This window comes from Orcinus orca, chromosome 7 (genome assembly GCF_937001465.1).
Source record: "Orcinus orca chromosome 7, mOrcOrc1.1, whole genome shotgun sequence".
NCBI classification, from domain to species: Eukaryota; Metazoa; Chordata; class Mammalia; order Artiodactyla; family Delphinidae; genus Orcinus; species Orcinus orca.
Genome location: NC_064565.1, coordinates 10,668,629 through 10,687,537, shown reverse-complemented (window position 1 = coordinate 10,687,537; position 18,909 = coordinate 10,668,629). Strand labels below are relative to the sequence as shown.

Below are 18,909 nucleotides of genomic sequence, written 5' to 3'. Positions count from 1 at the left end.
CTTGGTGGGAATCAGGAAACAGGAACGTGAAGGCGACAAGCCTGCAAGTGGCGCCAGCTGGGCCGTAAATATCCTGCCTGTCGCCCAGAGCCCTGCGCCCGGGAGAGGAGCGGTAAGTCTACAACAGCCTGAGACCCGGGAGCCTCCAGACGACCCCGTGCAGGGATCCTTCATAAACTCCGGGTGCCCGAGGCCACGGGAGCTCGGCACATGCTCCCAGCACCCCCCGGCCCGGCCAGCGTGGGGCCCCGGGGGCGGCCTGGCACATAGAGCCCACGCGTGTGCGGCGGCCTCAGGCGGCACAGACGTGGCTGCCTCCTGGCTGCCCACGGGGGGCTGAGGAATTAAAAACCAACCTGGGAAGTGCGAAGGGATTTGCGTGCCCCATAGGGCAGGAGTCTGTGACCACGACGAGACCCAGTCGGTCTCCCAGCTGGCCTCGGACCACGAAAGGGCCACACTGAACGAGGCAGAAGTTGAACTGACCGTGCTGGGATTCCCAGGCTGTGGGCCTGGCCCCGGTCGTGGGTCCACGCTGAGACCACCGCAGGGCCAAGCACACCATGCAGCTGCAGCTCTTCAGCTCAGCTCTGGAGCCAGTGCGGGGAGGGGGGAACTGCCCTCTCCTCTCTGCACCTATCCAGACCCTCTGCTGGACCCCTGCCCCAAACTCCACATAGCGCTGTCCCACACCCCAGCCTGCCCCATCTGCTGGGCCCACGGAGTCTGAACTTGGCCTTGCCAGACTCCTCCCGAGACCCCAAGCAACTCCCGCCCCAGCGCTTCTGCACAACATTCCGGACCGCCCTGCCCTAGGCCGTGACAAGTCACCAACCAGAAAAGACGACGTGCTGGTACGGACGCGGAGAAACCGGAACCCTTATGTGCATTCTTGATGGGAACGTGAAGTAGTCTAATTTTTTCAGGCGGTGTCCTGAAGAAATTAGAACGTATAATTACCACGTGATTCAGCAATTCCACTTCTAGATAGATATCGAAAGAATGGAAAGCAGGGACGGGAACAGCTATTTGCATGCCCATTCACAGCAATGTTATTCAAAGGAACAAGAGGTGGAAGTAACCCGAGTGTCCACTGAAGGATAAATGGAAAAGCAAAATGAGGTATATGCGTACAATGGCGTGCTGTTCAGCCTGAAGCAGGAAAGGAATTCTCTCACATGCCACAGCATGGCTGAACCTTGAGGACATAACGCTCAGGGAAACAAGCCAGTCACAGAAGGACAAATTCCGCATGAGTCCCCTTATACGAGGTCCCTAGAGGAGCCAACTTCATAGAAGCAGAGAGTAAAAGGGTGGCTGTAATGCGCTGGGTGGGAAGGCGTTCAATGGGTGGAGTTTCAGCTGTGGGAGACGGAGAAGTTCTGGAGACGGGTGGTGGTGACGGTGGCACAGCAATGTGAACGCACCTCATGCTACTGAGCTGTACGCTTAAAAATGGTTAAAACGGTAAATGTTATGTTACGTACACGTTAGCACAGTCAAAAAACAAACAAACAAAAAGTCTCTCCTACAGTGGAGTGTCTGCAGCCAGCCCTGGGCAGAGCAAGTCTTGGGCAAAACCACAGCAGGCTTCTCAGGAAAGAAGGAGGCCCTCCTCTGGGTATAGCTGCTCCAGGGGACCCGCAGGGATGGGGTGACAAACGGAGCCTGCCCAGTCTAAACCGGCCCCCACCCCTCCCTCAGCTCTCTCGGGGGGTGGGGGTGGGGCGGTGACAGGACCAAAGACGAGACCAGGGCACCAGCCTCAGGCGTGACCCGGCCGAGAACCCTGCTTCTGTTCTTTGGCCAGACAGCAGGGGCGCAGCAAGCACCTGCCTCGCCTGGTGGGGACAGGGGCACACAGCCACCCCCTACACTCCACGCCGATGCTGGGGACCCTAGCCCCAACCGCCCGTGAGGTGGGGCTCCAGAGGCTCACAGCACCCAGGCCTCCGCCCCGCCGGCCCCCCCAGCGCTCTCAACAAACACACGACGTCAAGGCGACAAAGACGGTGAGCCCAGGCAACAGGGAAAACACTGGTGGTCTTTTTTAGGATTCCGATCTCAAACCTGGGACACGAGGGTGGACAGAAGGGACAGCGGGCAGTGCCCTCTCCTCCGGGGCCCTCTCTGGGCGCCAGGCACCCCAGCAGGCCGCGCTTCCCACCCCCAGGGGAATCGGAGAGAGCAGCACGGGCCCATTTTACAGATGGGGAAACCGAGGTATAGACTGGTCACACTTGCCCGGCCACAACACAGGGGGCCTGAGCTAGGCTGTCTCTGAAGGTCACGACCTACTCTGTACCAGGTCCTCTCAGCAAAGAGTCACGGTGGCCCAAGCCTGTCTTGAGGGACCCCGGTTGTCGGTGGGACGGAGTCCAACAGGGCGGGGGGGGGCTATGGTGGACAGAAGCTCATGGCCTCTCACCCGCCCCCGGCCCTGCAAACACTGCCCATCTGCCAGGTAGAGGCTGGGGTGGGGGGCTCGGCCAGGGGTCCTGCTGGCCTCTTCCTATCCATACCCGACACCCAGGTTTCCCTTTCGGGGCCCAGGCCGGGGCAGCACAGGATGTCAGACCCCAGCCAGGTGAGCTCTGCCCGGCTCTGCCTGGCAAACGGACTCCAGGACCCCCTCCTTTTACACCTTCCACAAAATCGGGGGACTTCTCCAGGGACCCCCTCAAGGAAGATTTTGACCCAGAGTTCCCGCGGCTAATTCCAAGGCCTGCCCCTACCTCGTGTCCCGTGCTGTCACGCTTGTCCGAGAAACCAGGACTGCTGTCACTGTCATCAGCCAGGGTCCCCCCTCCTGGGAGGCCAGGAGGAAGAAGCCGGGGAGCCAAGGTCCAGCTGTCCAGGGAGTCTGGTCTTCCAGCCCATGACAGCCTCCTGCAAAGCCCAGGGCCCGGCCCTCCCGGCTCTCTGCGGGCAGGGGGCTGAGCGCTCAGCTCCAGGCTGCCCCCTGCCTGCACTTCTGCAACAGCAGCAAATTTCCCGTGAACATATGTCTCCTTGATGTCCTGGCCTGTTCGGAGGTGGCAGGGATGAAGGGGTGGCCCAGCCACAGGGTGGAAAAACCACTCGGCTCTTAAAGGGGGCTAGCGGGAAGGAATTTCACAGGGGGGGAAATGTCTCAAAGTGCCAACCACTTGTAAGGAAGAAAGGATTTTTGTTCCAGGACGTTTCTGGGTCACCACTGCCCTACAGCGCAAGCTGCTGCCGGGAGAGTGCGCGGGCGTGTGCCTGGGAACAGGTGGGGTGGCTGTGTGGCAGTGTGGGTGCCTCGTGCGACCTGGGGTCAGCCCCGGGAGAGGCCCCCGGCCCCTCACCCCGCCCTCTCCCTGGGGAGGGGACCCCGTGTCCCTGAGGAAGTCCAGCCCCAGCCCGAGGCCGCCGCTCTGGGCGGTGGAGGATGGCCTGTGGCTGGCCTGACATGGAGCAGACAGCTCAGAAAAGGCCTCCAAACTAGAGCTGGGGCCAAGGCACGCTCCCCATGGCGGCGGCCTGTCAGCTTTACCCTGGTGGTGTGCACGGCAGGCGTCGGGGCAGGAGGGGCTGGGAGCCGGCTGGAGACTCAGCGGGCATCGCACCAGGAGCTGCCAGTCGTGGGCACCGTCTGTGCACAGGACCGAGGTGGAGGTGCTCGTTCCCACCTCGGGGACACGTGTGCAGGTTCAAGGCTGTGGCCCTGCCCGCCAGAGCCTGGCCCCCATGGCATCCTCCGACACCAGTGGAAACCATGGCTGAGTGTGTCCTCGGGGCTCAGCTAGCCCCGGCCTCCCCAGACAGAACCACTCAGAGGTCCCAGCTGGGCCTGAGGGCGGGGTGGGGCAGGGGGCAGAGTGCCAGCCCCTCCACGTGCCCACCATCCTCTCCCTGGATAAAGTCGAGCCCCAGTCGATCGGAAAACACTCCCGCCTGACCCACGGAGGCAATCCTGTCTCTCAGGAACGCTCACCCAGCACCCGGGAACCCGGAGGGCTGCCAGACCGCACGGACCCTCGCTGCGCACAGTGGGGCCGCAGCACGGAGACTTCCAGCCGGGCCCGCACTCTAAGCTGGCGCTGCTGCTTCCGAGCGAGGCCTCCCCAGAGAGGCGCAAGAGGCCCCGTCTGGGCCCCATGACTCCCGGGCCAGCTCCCGAGCTACGGTATGTGCTTCTGTTGCAGGAAGAACGAACGGAAGGCAAATATTTAAAAAATAGTTTTCAGCTCTGGCACTAAATTTTCCACAACCCTGAGCTTCCTTTTTGCTGCACGTGGGACCGACCGGGCTGCCTCTGGGCGCCCTCTGACTCTGCCAGGATGCTAGTTGCATTCCTGGGATGGCCCTCCCTCAGTAAGTCGCTGCTCCCTGGGGCAGGACTGGCGCCCCACCAGAGCACCGCCCCCCCCGAGGACTGGCTCCAGAATGATAACTGCCAAGCAGCTGTAGCCAGGGGTGTGCGTGGTACAGACGGGGCTCCAGGACACTCGGGTCTGCTGCCTGAGCCACGGGACCTCTGGCAAGTCGCCTGACCTCTCCGTACCTCTGCTTCCCCACCGGTAACAGGAGAGGAGTGGAGCCACCTCTCGGCACACCTGGGACAGTACCTGTGCCCCCTGGTCCCCGCAAGCCAGGGCCAAGTACCCAGAGGCCGGCAGAGTGACTGGGGGTCCAGGGTGCACCGAGACTGGGGCAGAGCAGGGTGTGTGTGAAGGGACCCCGACCTGATGTCGCTTGGAGAAAACCAGAGTGAGTCCTGGCCGACGGATGGCAGAGTCGCCACCCGAGGGGCCAAGGCCCTTACACTGCCCCGGGAACTCGACGGGGGCTGCAAGTACAACCCAAGGGAGACGCCGGATGCCGCGACCCCCCGGCCTTCCCACACCTGGCTGCCCGTCAGATACAGCTGGGCACCCGTTGCAGACACGGCTGGGCGGCCCTGGAAGGGAGGGCTGGGGGCCAGGATTGAGGGCTCCATCAAAACCCACTAAAGGAATTTAAAAAGACACAGAGGGGTCCACGCACAGAGCCCCGGGTGGGCAAGGCTGGGGTTTTCTGTGCTAGCTCAGCAGGGAGGAGCTGCGGGCCCCCCAGGCTCAGGCTCGTGTGCCAGCTCTGTGGCCAGCGCCAGTGGGGACCTCTGAGTGGTTCTGGCTGGGGAGGCCGGGGCCAGCTGAGCCCCGAGGACATACTCTGCCACGGCCCTGAACCTGGGGGAGGCCAGCGACCAAGCGCCACACACGGCGCAGGCCACCGCCCCCAGCTCCGCGCTGACACACCGACCCTCCGAAGGGCACTTCCTCTGGCAGAAACAGCTCACGTGATGCGCTGCACGGCTCTGCAGGAGGCCGCCACCCCCGCCCGCCAGCCCGTCTCCGGCCCACACTGGGGCCAGTCAGCGCTCCCAGCAGCTCCGGGACGGCCCCACCACGGCCGGCACCACCTCAGGCCTCCGCTGGCCTGATCAGCAGAGGGACAGGTGACCAAAGACAGCAGGGCTCAGGCTGGGGCTCCCTCAGCCTTGCCGGGTGAGCATGGCCCCCGCCCTGCTGCCTGGGGGGTCCCTCGGCCCGTGGGGAGCTGGTCAACTCCCCTGCGCCCAGAGAGGGTCTCGTGGGAAGCGCTGGCCCTGAGGACGGCTACTGCGGGGTGAGGGGCCCAAGGCGCCGGCTGTCAGCCTCGGCTGCTCGAGTGTTCTGTGGCTCGGGTGGGCCGAGGGGGCGAGGGGCCTCATCCGCGCGTGTCCTGGGCCTCTGCGGGCCCGGCGGGCATTCCGTGCCCCGTGGCGAGTCCCGCCTGACGCCTGCCGGGCCCCCATTCGAGCCAATGCTTGAGGACAGGGGCCTGCTCCTGCCCAGGGGAGGCCGCCACCAATCCCGCTGCCTGCCTTTGACCCACTTGGCTGAAACGTGACTGCCTCCGATTTGATAAAAACGATGTTTCCCGCTGGGCGCTCTGCCAGCCAAGCTTCCAGGAAGCAGAGGAACAGAGCTCTCCTCCCAGGCCTGGGCTTTCTGACTGCGGGATGCTGGTTTGAAAGCAGGGCTCGGGAGGCCCTCAACTTCTGCAGGGTCCGCGCCGTGGGCCACCAAGCAGCCTCCCGTCTGGACCTGCCTGAGCAAAACACCGTGCCCGGACCTGCTCGCCTGCCGACCCGCTCGCTGAGGGGACGGAGGGTGCTGGCATGTGCCCGAGCTGCGGCCTCTCCTGCGGGACACAGGTGCAGTGGCTAGGGGAAGAGCACCGTGGCAAGGCTGTGAGGCTGGGCAGGCGAGGCTGTGGCGCCCCGGGCAGGCGGGAAGTGTGCTCTCACGCCACGGCCCACCTGCCTCCCAGCTCCGCGCCTGCCCAGCGGGGCCCCTCCTCACAGGTGACATCAGAAACCTCCAAACTCCTGGGAGACCAACTGCTCCGCCTGCCCTAGTTCCACCTGCCTCGATCCCCTCCCCCCAGGGGAGTGACACGTCAGGCCTAATGGCTCGGCTGTTTCCGGCGGGCGGCCACTCACGCAGCAGGGCCCCAAGGAGGAGGGGGGTGGTGGTCACTCGGGGCCTCCCGCGGGACCCTGTACCACCTCGGGCTGCTGGGAAAGCCCACCCTCCAGGCAGCCACGACCCCCTCCCGCGCAGGCAGGCAGCGTGGCGAGCTTGAGCCCTACGCCCGGGTGACACCTGGCTCTGCCCTCCTGGGGGACCCTGCACGCTCCCTGTCATGGGGAGGGCTTAACAGGAAGCCCTGGGACCACAGGCCAAGTATGAATCCCAGCTCTGCCACGTGTGACCGTGGCGACAAGTCACTTAGGCTCTCGGAGCCTCGGTTTCCTCCTCTGCCCAGCGGGGCCCTGACAGTGAGGTGGGAGTGAGGAAGGCCTGGCACCCGGTGTGGCTGTCGGCCACGGCCACTCATTGTTCCCAGACTGTGTCCTCCGGGCAAGGACACCTGCTCACCCCGCCCCTAGCCCGGTGCACAGCACCCTGTAAGTGGGGCGCACAGAGATCGGAGCTTTCCCCAGCCCCTCCCTCCCCGGCCGTGGTCAGGTTCCCTAACAGGGAACGTGACCCAGGACTTACAGAAAACCCTCGCTGCTCTGGGACGACACCCGACCCCGCTTCCTGTCGCACTGATGCAAACACAGAACCTCTGTGTTTGCAGGTCCTCGTTTTCCAAGGACACCAGCACTCCAGGGAAGTAAATATTTACACGTGAGCCTTGAAAGCTCGTAAGGCAGAGGGGCGACGCTCACCCACTGCTCAAGGGCCACAAACGCGTGCTGTGTTTGTCCCTGGGGACCTGGGAAGCCTGGCAGGAGCTAACTCTCAGAGGGCCGGTGATTCACGGGTCACCCCTCCCAGGCCGGGTCGGGGAGGTGGTCTAGGGGCAAACGCTGCAAATATGGGGCCAAGTGGGGCCTGGCGGGGGGGGGGGTTTGCTGCATTCCAAGGGTGCCCTGCCCCCACGTGCCTTTCCAGGAGGATGCAGGAAGCTGTGTTCCAGAGGAGGGCCGTGCAGGGGTAAGCCCTGGGGGGTGACTGCTGCAGGTGGGGGACCAGGCACCTGGCTGGGGCGTGACACACACAGGCAGGCCTCACTCTGGGAAAGCCCTGCCCAGATTTCCATCAGGAGGGGAAGGGAGGGCCCGTGACTTTACGGCAGTGGGCTGCAGGCTCCGGTTTTCGCTGCAGGATCCTTTCTTCCAACTCAACAAGCCAGGGCTGATGGGAGTGCGATGCAGCAGGGGGCCTGCCTACTTGTCTGGCTTTCTGGGCTTGTGCGGTTGCTGCCCTGGGCACTGCTCAGGGCTTCTGAGGAAGGCCCTGGGGGCGCTCCTGCTGCAGGGAGGATGGCCGGGCAGCTGGCCACCTGTCCGCTCATCCAACCTTCCGGGCCTCTGGCTGATCCCCCAGCACAAGGGCGTCCAGAGGGGTTCAGAAGTCAGCAGGCACGCTCCCGTTCCCCCCGCATGTGCACTTGGCTGAAGGGCAAGGGCATGCCTGGCCCACCCAGCCCGTCCCAGTACAGGCGCCGGTAAACCAAACGTCCAGACCCACAGGCAGGGGAAGGACAGTCAAGAGGAGTTGCCTGCCAAGCACACCGCGCACAGAACTTCATAGCAGGATACACGGAGAGGACAAGCCACCTCTCGGGGATAAGCTGCCCAAAGACGTGAGCAGGTAAGTAAGCAGCTGGAGGAAACTTCGGCAGCCAGTAACCACACGACAGGATGCCCGTCTCACCCAGTCAGGGGAAAAGAAGCATGTGCTAAGACCACAGCGGACCAGCTCATGGCTGCTGGCTCGGCAGAAACGGCAGCACCTGACAGGCCAAATGGTGGGGACCTCAGGCATGGCTGGGGCGGGTGTGTGTGTGTGTCTGTCTGTCTGTGTGTGTCTGTGCCAGTGGAGCCTGTCTGGAGAGCTCTGGCAGAGCTGAGGATGGGCAAGCCCGGTCACTATCACCTGGTCTGTGAAACATGCCTCCCCGTCTGCTCTCAGAACAAAGCCCAGGAAGAAAGATGTGTCTAGACAAACCCAGCAGTCAATGAATTAAACATGTGTGTCACGGACCAACACAGATAAATCTCAACAGCAAGGCCTAGCGAAGGAAGCGAGGAGTAGAAGGTCAAGTACAGTGTGTAACACCCAACAGTGCTGGGTGCTGTTCAAGGGATACATGTGTTGGCAGTGAGTGAAAGTATAAAAGAGGACGCAAGGAACGCAGTGGTGGGGAGGGGGAGGGGCGAGGTGCCGGGGGCTCAGCTCACGGCGAGCACCACGTGAGCACACGAGCCTGCCTGCCGCTCCCCTCCCGTCGATGCCCGTGGGTGGGTGACCGCAGCCCAGGGCCAGGGCAGACGGGGGCCCAGGGAGGGGAGAGGAGTAAGGCCGTGGGACCCACCTGGCCTTGCTGCCCTTCCCTTCCTCACCACTGACTTCTTCTTGGTTGGGTCTCCAGGTCCTCAGAGGGGGAGGCGGACAAGCTGCCCGCACAGCAGGACCAACCTGCACTGTCCCCACGGGCCCTGATTACAGGAAGGCAGGGGCCCTCTGCAGATCCAGGGAGCGAACGAGCCCGGCAGGGGCCTTCTGCAGATCCAGGGAGCGAACGAGCCCTTCTGTCAAGTGGGCACAGGCGGGAAGGAACGGGGGTCCCCAGTGCCACAGCCTGGGGTGAGCAGAAGACCCCCATGGCCGCAACACAGTACACCCCAGGCCAGCATGTTGGAAGGCCAGTGACGCTTGTGGACGTCCCTGGCCTCCCAGCTAAGTGCCTAGACTTCAGCTGCTGCCACGGAAGTGCCCTGCTGACCCCTGAGCTGACCAACTCAGAGTGGGGACAGAAGCCGAGCTCCCAGCTGGCTCTGAAGGGCTCTGCCCTGTCCCCGGAGAGAGGGGAGGCACTGTAGCCTCTTGTAAAAAAAAAAAAAGAGTGCCCAGCAACAAGGCATAATTGCAAGCTCCCACCTATGAGACAGGCGCTGTCCCTACGCCCACTTCACAAATGGGAAAACCGAGGCCCACGAGTCACAGAGCTCGCAGGTGGCAGAAGCGGGATTCAACCCAGCTGGTGCGGCTCCACATCTGGGCCCCCGCCCCTGCTCTGCCGCCACCCCTGGTACAGAGACAGCAGGGCCTGGCCGCCCACCGCTTCTGCTCCCTCACTGCTGGCTGGCCCAGAGATGACCTCTGTCCTCCCTTGTCATCGAGGGTGGAGAGAACCTTACCAAGCTGACCACCTGCCGGGGTCTGGCACGTCCCCCGAGTCCTCCCACGGCTCTACAAGGCAGGTCGAGAAAATGTGGCTCAGGGTATCACGTGTATACAGGTGGGGTGCATCAGGGAACAGGGAACCCAGACGGGGCTGGCTCAGGAGCTCAGGTGTCCACCCTGGTGCATCAGGCCTGCAGAGAGGCTGGGGTCCCAGCTCCTACCTGTGACCAAGGTGGGGGTGTCCCCCGCACCACTGACTTCCTTCAACTCTACAGCTTTGTAAACAATTAACTCCAGAGTTTTCATTTCTCTAGTTCCTACCGTTCCAGATGATTACTGATTTGCTCTGATGCCCCACCCCCTACCCCGACCCCGGGGCCTTTTACCCATGTAACAGAGGCTCATGGGCGGCCGGGAGGTCAGACTCTCTCACAGTGCTCCAGGCCACCCCCCCCCCACTCTGCGCTGAGGGAAGCTGCTGACAGCTGCTCCCATACAGGTGAGGACCGGGCCCCACCCCTGGGCAGTGAGGCCGGCGCTCACCCCTGGACTGCAGAATTCTACGGGGTTACGACGAGTGGCCACGGCTCCAACAGGACACGGACACAAACTGGGGCCAGAGGGCCCAGGAAGTCACAGGAGGTCATGGGTAACAGGACACTGGGCTCCTCCACAGAACCAAATGACAAGCTCCATACGCCCATTTTAGAGATGGGGAAACTGAGGCTCAGAGGGCTGTTTCTCTGTGCCCACGAGACCCACTGGCTCCAGACACGAGGTGAGAGAGGCTGCCGGGGCTCCTCTCTCCTCCTCTGGTTCCCAGTCGGGCCTGCTGGGGCCCAGAGCTGCTGCCTGGGCTTCTCGGAAGGAACCCAAGAGGGCAAGTCCCCACGCGCCTCCGCCCTGCCCCGGAGCCTGAGCCCCGGGCGCCCAGAGAGGGCCCAGGAGCTCCCGTGGAGGCATTGCAGAACTCGGGGTATGTCAGTCCCTGCAGGCAGCCCCTGGTAAGCCAAGGCCCCAGAGCCTGGGTGCTCGGCTGAGCGAGTGGACAGACCAACAGCTAGGGCGGGGCGGGGCCTCCAAACAGTCCAGCTGTCCCGGAGGAGCCTCGAGAGACACGGACGCAGACAGCGCTGCAGGGAAAGGCCGCCGGCCAGCCGCGGGGCTGCGTGTCCTCGGCAAAGCTGCCAGCACCCACAGAGCCGGCTGGGGGCCTGGCCGGGGGCCTCGCTGGCAGTGGGATAGCAGGGCTGCCCTGGCTGGTTTCTGCTCCCCCGTCAAGGAAGAGAGACCCCAGGTCTAAACCAAGGCTGGGGTAGGATGTGTGCGGTCTCCAGTGGCTGGACGCCTCCTCCATGGCCGCCCCCCCCCCTCCGCTGACCCTGATGCCCTCCAACAGTGCCCACCCGGGTCAGGCAGCCTGGGAGCAGCTTGTTAGCTCTCCGGTGTGTGGATGTGGCCACGCAATGCTTTTCCAAAATAACAGGGCCTGGAAGCTGGGGACTTGGGACAACACCACACCAGGAAGGGGACATTTTACCAGGAAGGGGAGGAACAGAGAGATAAGGCCACAAGTCCCACAGCCAGAAAGTGACAGGCCTGCCTTCGGGGACAGACTGGACATCCTGGCCTCCGGGAGGGCCCTTGTCCACGCACACTGCCCCCCTGTCCCCACTGCCCTCTTGTTACCATTTGTCCCTGTGACTGGCCGCGGGTCTCAGACGACGCGAGTCACCATGGTTCCAGAGCGCTGCTTCCCGTCTCTACTCCTACGGATCCTGCAAAACCCCACGCGGAGGTGCCTCTTCCAAATCCCTCTGATGCCACAGGTCACACCTCCTGCCGTCACCACTCGCGTGCCTGCCTGTTTTTGTGCTTAGGACCTTTTTTCTGCATAACATCCTCCCCCCCCCCTAAAAAAAAACAACCCAAACCAAACTGACAGCAAAAATGTAACAGGAAGAGAAACAGCCGCTGAGTTCTGGAAAAGGCAGGAGTAAGAGTGTTGAGAGATGGAGACCCTGCAAATGCGCCTGCCTACCTGTGAGTGCCGGCCACCGAGGCCAAAGGACGGGCCCGAGAAGACGAGAGCGGGTCGGCCACGAGACGCATCCACACGGCTGTAAGTGCCCACCAGGGAGACCCCCTGTCAGACGTGCCCCCTTCCCTTCCTGTCCTCCCCGCAGACCAGCTGAATCACGTCCTGGCCTGAATTCCACAGCCCTTCCGGCAGGGCTGGGGGTGGGGCTGGCAGCTGCAGGACCAGGACCACCTGAGAAGGACCCGGTCACCCAGGAGAGGCGGCAGGAGGCGCCGGCCCCGCTGTGCCGGCAGCCCCCGAGCCTCGCCTGCTCTGGGCTGTCAGCAGCGCCGACGCCCCCCGCAGCCCCTCCTGCGCTGCCCTGCCAGAGCCAGGAGGGTGTGGCCCGAGTCTCGTCTTGCTACCGCAGGGGCGAAGACTGCCAGATGTTCTCCAATACACCGACTACCCAGATCTGCACGTGAAACCACCTGTGTCCGCCCAAGGTCTCGGGAGCCCTTCTGCCCCAGGCGGGACAGACGCGACGGCTGGTGGCTGGTGGCGGTTCTCACCAAGGTTGGTCTTCCCAGCTGGGGGCACCAAGGGGGAGGGCACACGGGCCATAGGACAGACAGACGTCGGGATATCAGCTTCCTAACTTTTCTGGGCCTTGACCTCCTTGCGGGGAAAATGGGGACAACTGTCACACGTGCTTTGTGGAAGTAGGGAGGCGGAAATGAGATAGCCCATTCCAAGTACCCGCGGAGCGCTCAGGGGACAAGAGCCAACCTCCCGTCTGCACCCTTCCCTTTGTGACCCTGGCTCTCCCAACTCAGGCCCCCATGGCCACTCACCCCTCCCCTTTCGCCCCAGATGGCAGAGAACTGCACCTCCGCTCTGGGCAGGGGTGAAATGCACACATCTGTGACCAGACGGGCCGGCATTCAGGGTGGCTGGGTACAGCCCTGTCCACCCCCTCCAAAGTGACGGGCCACCCTCCAGGGTGCACTTGTCAGGCGGGACTTTTCAATAAAAACCAGATACAGACAGTTTGCTCACTGAAGAAAGTAAACTCTTTAAACCCAGAACAATATTGAATACCAACGAGGTGAGTACTCAAATGCCATACTTGGTTACAAAATAAGGTGTAAAGTAATTTAATATTTACATTGAGAGCATTTAAACATTCAAACCATTCCACTCAGAAATTCCACACCTAGGAATTTCCAAAGGAAGACACGGGTATGCAAAAATACTTTATGTACAAGGATGTCCACTGTACCGTTACTTACAGGAACCAGGAATGGGAAATCTGCACATTCAACACCAGAGGAGAACCAACTATGGTGCACCCAGAGGTGAGTCACCTGTAGCCACTAAATTATTGTTTTTAATGCCACAGAATAACATCTGTAGACAGTTTACGTTATAGCGCCAATTATAATAAAAAGAAAAGGTTCGCACAGAGAATACAGTAACTTTCCTTTTTTATACTTTACTGCCGATTATCTACTACAGTCATTACTTCATAACAAAAACGGAAAGAATATGAAACGAAAAGACTCAGGGTCCCTTAAGGATGACAAAGCCAGGTCCCCGCTGATGGCCTGCCACTCTCCCAGGGCAGCAGCCAAACCTCTCAGTCCTGCCACTGAGAAAGAGACCCTGACTGACTCCACGAAGACCAGGGGCTTCACCAGCCCCCGGGCCCCAGGGCTGGGAGCTGCACCCGCTGGGAAGGCTCTCTGACCCGGGGGCACACAAGCCCCTGCACTGTGTCCAGCCCACTCTGCAGTGCCCCGGGTTTTACAAGGGAAGCGCCTAGGAGGACAGGAAGCCCTGGTCTTGTAAGTTCTGTGGTGCTTTGAGGAGAACGTGCGCTGTACAGCCTGATGATTTCACAAACCAGGGCATCATTTAAACTGATCGCCGGTAAGTCATTTGAAAGTTTGTCTTCTCACGCGTTTGCTTAAAAAGAAGAGGTTTTTTGGTTGTTTGTTCATGCTTAAAGAAAATCTAACTCTGAGTTTCTTGACCTTAGATTCCTTCCGTCTCAACCCAAGACCTCTCCGGGTGATTCCTTCAGGTGGCCGGGCCCTGTTCACTGGTTCCTGTCATGAGCTCTGGGTAACATCTGCCCCACTGCAGGCAAATGCAGGTTTTGTCCCTTAGTTGCATGTAAGGATGCGACTGTGAAGCCAAGTTGTCCGGTGCCATAGGGATGTTCCAAGCTAACCTGGGCCCACTGGCTGGGCCCACTGAGAAGCCCCTGAGGTTCTCTGGGACCAGCACTGCACTCAAGACTGTGTCCCTGAACCTGACTCACCATAGGACACATGGGGGAAGGGCACGCTGACTGCAGCTCCCGGAGAGGCTGCAGGACCAAGAGGTGAACGTTCTTGTTGGTGCCACATGTAGGCAGCACCTGTTCGGGCTCTGGCCAGTGCCAACATGCCATGGACATGCCAGGATGCAGATGGAGAGTGGCCAAGGGCACCTAAGGCAACAGGGAGCTATCTGGGAAGGCTTCCTGAAGGAAGGGGCAGCAAAACTGGGGCTGAAGGGACAGGAGCAGCTGGCTGCACCAGCGGATTTCTGAAACCAGACGGGACTCGGGATGGTGGAGGGAGGGTGTGCGACCAGAGTGAGGCTGCGCGACCAGAGTGAGGCTGCAGGACTGACACTAAGACTCCTTCCTCCTACAAGGAAGCACAGCCTCTGCCAGCTAAGATCAAGGATGCTGGGAGCCCACCTGCAGAGAGGACCCCATGAAGGTGGCCCGGGAGCCATACTCGGGTCCCAAATTCCCTCTGCGGCTTCAGATGAAGCCTACACGATTTTAGGGACGTTTCCAGGGCAACCGAGGCAAGACCCTAACCGTGTCTCCTCTTCCATCTCTTTCAGGCCGACGGGAAGAGGAAGGAGGGACGTTTTGGACCTTAGGAGCACCATCCCGACCCTACGAGGTGAATGGCAGCGTGGGGCACTGGCACACTCTAACCAAAGTGGTCCTTGGCAACGGTCGGCCACCTGCCTGAGGCCAGGCCTCCCTGGGGGCCTTACAAGCATTCCTAGCAGATGCCAGCAGGTGTGGCAGCTCCCTTGCTGGACACAGGACGAAACAGGGACCTGCCAGTGCTTTGCTCACACACCTGCTCCTCTGTTCCACACCAGGAAGCACTCACAGATGCTGCAAGTTCCAAACCATATTCCAGCAAAAGGTTGGAAACCTGTCCATCTCCATTTGTCTCCTCGATGCGTGCCTATCTCAGAACTACCCCGGCTGACGTGGCTGGGCGGGGAAGCACGGGAGCCGTGAAAACCCTCACTTCCCCGCACCGCAGGCCCCAAAGCCCTGTGGACGCCAGCACCAAGAGCTGGGAGAGGCTCGGTGGAGAGATTCTAGAAGCATACCTCACAGCGGGAAGACATTCGCCCCCCACCCCGACCCCCCAAGGTGGCTGGCCCTGGGGACCGGAGAGGAGGAAAAAAGGGCTCTCGCCCAGGCCCAGCCCCCAAAGTACCATGTCACTCCTCAGTTCACCAGCCAGGCGGCCGCTCCGACACCACAGGACCATGGGGAGGGCGGGAAGGAGGGCAAGGGCGACACCCGAGTCTCCTGAAACCAGGCACCACCCGACAGCAGGCATCCCATGGGGGCTGGGCACTGCCACCGTCCCTCTGGGTGCCGGGTCCCTGGGCAGATGGGGGAGCTGCCTCCTGAACCCCCAGCGCTCTGGCCCAGCCCGACTAGGGGAGCACACAGGCTTGTAAACACACAAAGCCAAGACTACCCTGGCCCCTCCAGGAAGCTCATTAAAAACGCCATCAACCTGGCGCCTGGACCAGAACTGAAGGGAGAGGCAGGGAGAGTGACACGGAAGGCCGGCAAGGCTCTGTCACCTGCCTGGTGGCACAGCCCACTCCTCGAGCGGACGGCAGAGGGCGGGCCTCCCGAGAACCCTGGAAACCCCTCCTCCACAGCCGGCAGCTGCTGAGCTCAGCAACTTCCCCATCGCAGCAGGACGGAGCCACGGCTGACCACGCATGCGGACCACGCGGACCACGCACGGAGTCTTCCACCCCTGCCACAGGCACCCGCCCTCGCGCAGCACCCGGAGGCCCTGGCTGCTTCCCCGTTTCCTCCGTGCCTGTCTGTAGGGGCAGCGGGCCTTCTGCTCTGGTGGACAGACTCTGGAGAAGGGACGCCAGGGGCCCTTCACCCTGGTGACCCAAAGAGAAAATCAGCCTCAGGAGGTGGGGCTGTAGACGAGTGTCCTGGTGGCACACGAGGGTCAAGGCCACGTCTGCTGGCAAGCCTGACTCAGGCCCCTCGGCAGTGCCTAGAGCGAGGTCTGCACCCTCTCCCCTCCGGGCTCTCGCTACCTAATTGCCTTTGGCAGACAGGACCGTTTCGCCCTCCACACCCCGACTCCTGCAGGCAGAGAGGTGCCCACGTGGGCTTATGTGGGTTGCTTAGTGCCCAGTTCCGGGGGCTTGCAGCCCTGGTGGGCAGAGGATAGATGGGCAAGTGGCTGCAAGCCCCCAGGCCCAGCCCAGTCTAGCACAGAGTGGCAGGACCCCGGGGAGTGAGGGGTGAGGGGATGGTACAAGGCCAGCAAAGTGCATCTATGCAGATCAGGCCAAGTGCTGGGCAGGAAGCAATGCTTCAAGGGCCCCTGGACAGGCCGACTGGTGGCCATGTAGCCTTAAGGCACCCAGCACATCACGTCTCAGGCTGGGAGCTGCTGTTGGTGGGGGGACAGCCAAGGGAAAGTGGGAAGACACTCCCCCCCGCCCCCGCAGCTCCATGGCCCCAATTTCCTAACCACCTGGGAAAGACAACAGTAGAAGGACTGAAAGGCCGAGCAGGGAGAGCTCCGAGCTGGCCAGATATCAAAGCTTCATCACCCAAACACACTGAGACCTTGCACCTTCGACCCAGGAGTGCTGATGAACTCAGCTACATGGGTCACACAGCTCCCCAACGCCCATCTTGCCCGTGAACGCACTCTTGAGGCAAACGAGGAAGATAAACAAAAGGCTGGCAAGAAGACCTCCTTTCTGGACCTTCCCAGCCCAGGCATCTCAGGGAGAAGGCCCCGCAGGGCACCCACGTGAACAGGAGAAAAAGGTTCCCAACTTTAACCCTTGGAAACCCAGCACCGTGGGGAGAGAGAGAGTGTTTCTGGCTACAAAGCGCTTCCCTGGAGAGCTGTCCCCCAACACAGGTCAGCCCTGTGCTCCCAGCCTCCACAGTAATGGGGGCCCCCAGGGAAAGCACCTGGCTGCATAGGGGCCCCCAGCCAGCTCAGCTCCCCCCAACCTGCCCTAGGCCTCCGTCTGCTCTTCTTTCAGAGCGAGCCTGCGCCTGGTTCCGGCCCAACTCGCAGGGGCAGGCAGCACTGCCTTCTCCCTGCCCCCAGTCCCAGGGGACACTCGGGCCTTTGTTCTACCTGCACACTTGGGCACGGCAGAGCCAGCCCCCTTCCCTGGCAGCTCCTCCCCAGCCCTCTCGAGGCAGGCCGGCGGGCCGGGGGCCCCGCAGGTGCAGGGCGAGAGGCACCTCACTTCTCTCACTTCCGATTTGGGCGTGAGAGCGGCGCAGGAAAGCAAGCACTCCAGGTGGGTTACACTCGCACAGGAACCCGTCTTCCCGCCCGACGACACAGGCTAGCCTGGACCCAGAGCTGGGTCACGACAGGTGACGGGCCGCGGGCAGGGGACGGTGACCCCGGGAAGCCCAGGCTCCGCGCAGCCCGCCGGGTGGTGGGGAAAAGTAAAGAGGCACAGAGGAGGAGGTGAGAGCGGGATTCGAGCGGCGGACCGCGGCGGACCAACTGGGGGCTCGGACGCCCTGAGATCAGGAGGGGGTCCAGAAGAGCCGCGGCGAGTGGGGTCCCCAAGAGGGCAGGAGAAGAGGGCAGGGAGCGAGGGTGGGCGCAGGTCCGCCCGGCGAGGGCCGGGCCCGGGGGAGCGGCCACGAGCAGGCGCCCCGCCGTCCCGGGCCGACGGCGCGGCCGGCTGCGGGCGCTCACCTGGGCGTGCGCAGCGCGGCGGGGTCGCGGCGGTCCAGCACGCCGGGCACGCAGTTGGTGAGCTCGGTCCAGTCGGCGTGCAGCCCGCAGCTCCAGCCCGTGGAGAAGCGGGAGAAGAGCCAGGTCTCGCGGCGGTTGGGCCGGTAACAGGTGCACTTTTTCTGGCCGGGCCGGCAGTCGCAGGGCACCTCGAGGCGCACGTTCTGCACGAGGTGGCGGCCGAAGGTGGTGCCGCCCGTTTTCTGGATGTGCAGGAAGACGATCACGTCGTCGCCCTTCATGTCGAAGTGCAGCGAGCGCTCCAGCTCGCGCACCGGGAAGTAGTACTTCTTCTCGTAGTGCGGGTCGGGCGTGGGGAAGAGATCCAGGTCGTCGGGCGGCGCGCGGCCGCCGGGCGCGCCCAGGCTCAGTCCCGGGCCCGCGTACTGGTAGAGGATGAGCATAAAGCACGCCGAGCCCGCCACCACCAGCACGAACTTGCTGGCGCGCTCAACCATGGTCCTGCCGCCGGCGCGCCGCCGCCGCATGTGTCACCATCGCCGGCGGCCCGGGCGCGGGGCGCGGGGCCTGGAGAGCGGGGGGCACGGGCGCAGCTGCCTCCGCCGCCGCCGCCGCCGCCCGCGCTCCGGCCCGGCTACTCGGCACCCAGGCCGCCAGCAGCGGCGCGGGCCCCGGCCCTGCGCGGCGCCATGGCTGCTCCTCGCCCGGGCCCCGCTCCGCGGCCCGATCCCGGCTCAGCTCCGGATCGGCTCCGGCCCGCTCCGCTCCCCCTGCGGCCCCTCGCCCGCCGGTCAGCTCCGCTCCGCGCCGCGCCGAGAACGCTCTGCGCCGCCCCGCGCGCCGCCGCGTCTCCGCAGTCTGCCGCCGCCCCGCCCCGGCCCGCCCCCGGCCCGCCCCCGCCGCGCCTCTTGCCGTCGCCGCCCGCGTCGATCCGCGGCCCCGCCCCCAGAGCCCCGGGGCTGCAGGCCGGTACCTGGCTCCCGGACGCAGGTCTCCGGCCTTGAGGAGGCCGCTCCGAGGCGGGCAGCGAGGACTGGGAACTGACCTCTGTCCTCAGAAGCGTGGGCAGAGACTGGAGAAACGTGTAGTGGGGCGCGGACGGCCCTTCTGTGATGGAGGGGCTCGCGGCGGCGGGTGCCTTGGGGTCTGGGTTCCCTTC

General features: G+C 63.2%; 1 protein-coding gene across 6 annotated transcripts in view; it reads right to left on the bottom strand.

Moving 5' to 3' along the window:
• HS6ST1 (heparan sulfate 6-O-sulfotransferase 1) overlaps positions 1 to 18,594 on the bottom strand; it is a 43,031-nt gene extending 24,437 nt beyond the window's left edge. For all 6 annotated transcript variants that reach the window (XR_004475218.2, XR_004475219.2, XR_004475217.2 and 3 more), the window contains exon 1: positions 17,751 to 18,594. Coding sequence is in view for 2 of the 6 variants with exons in the window: in XM_004276874.3 (XP_004276922.1) it covers positions 17,751 to 18,277 (527 nt within the window). In the remaining 4 variants the exon portion in view is untranslated. The remainder of the gene's footprint in view (positions 1 to 17,750) is intronic.
• Positions 18,595 to 18,909: the final 315 nt, after the last annotated feature.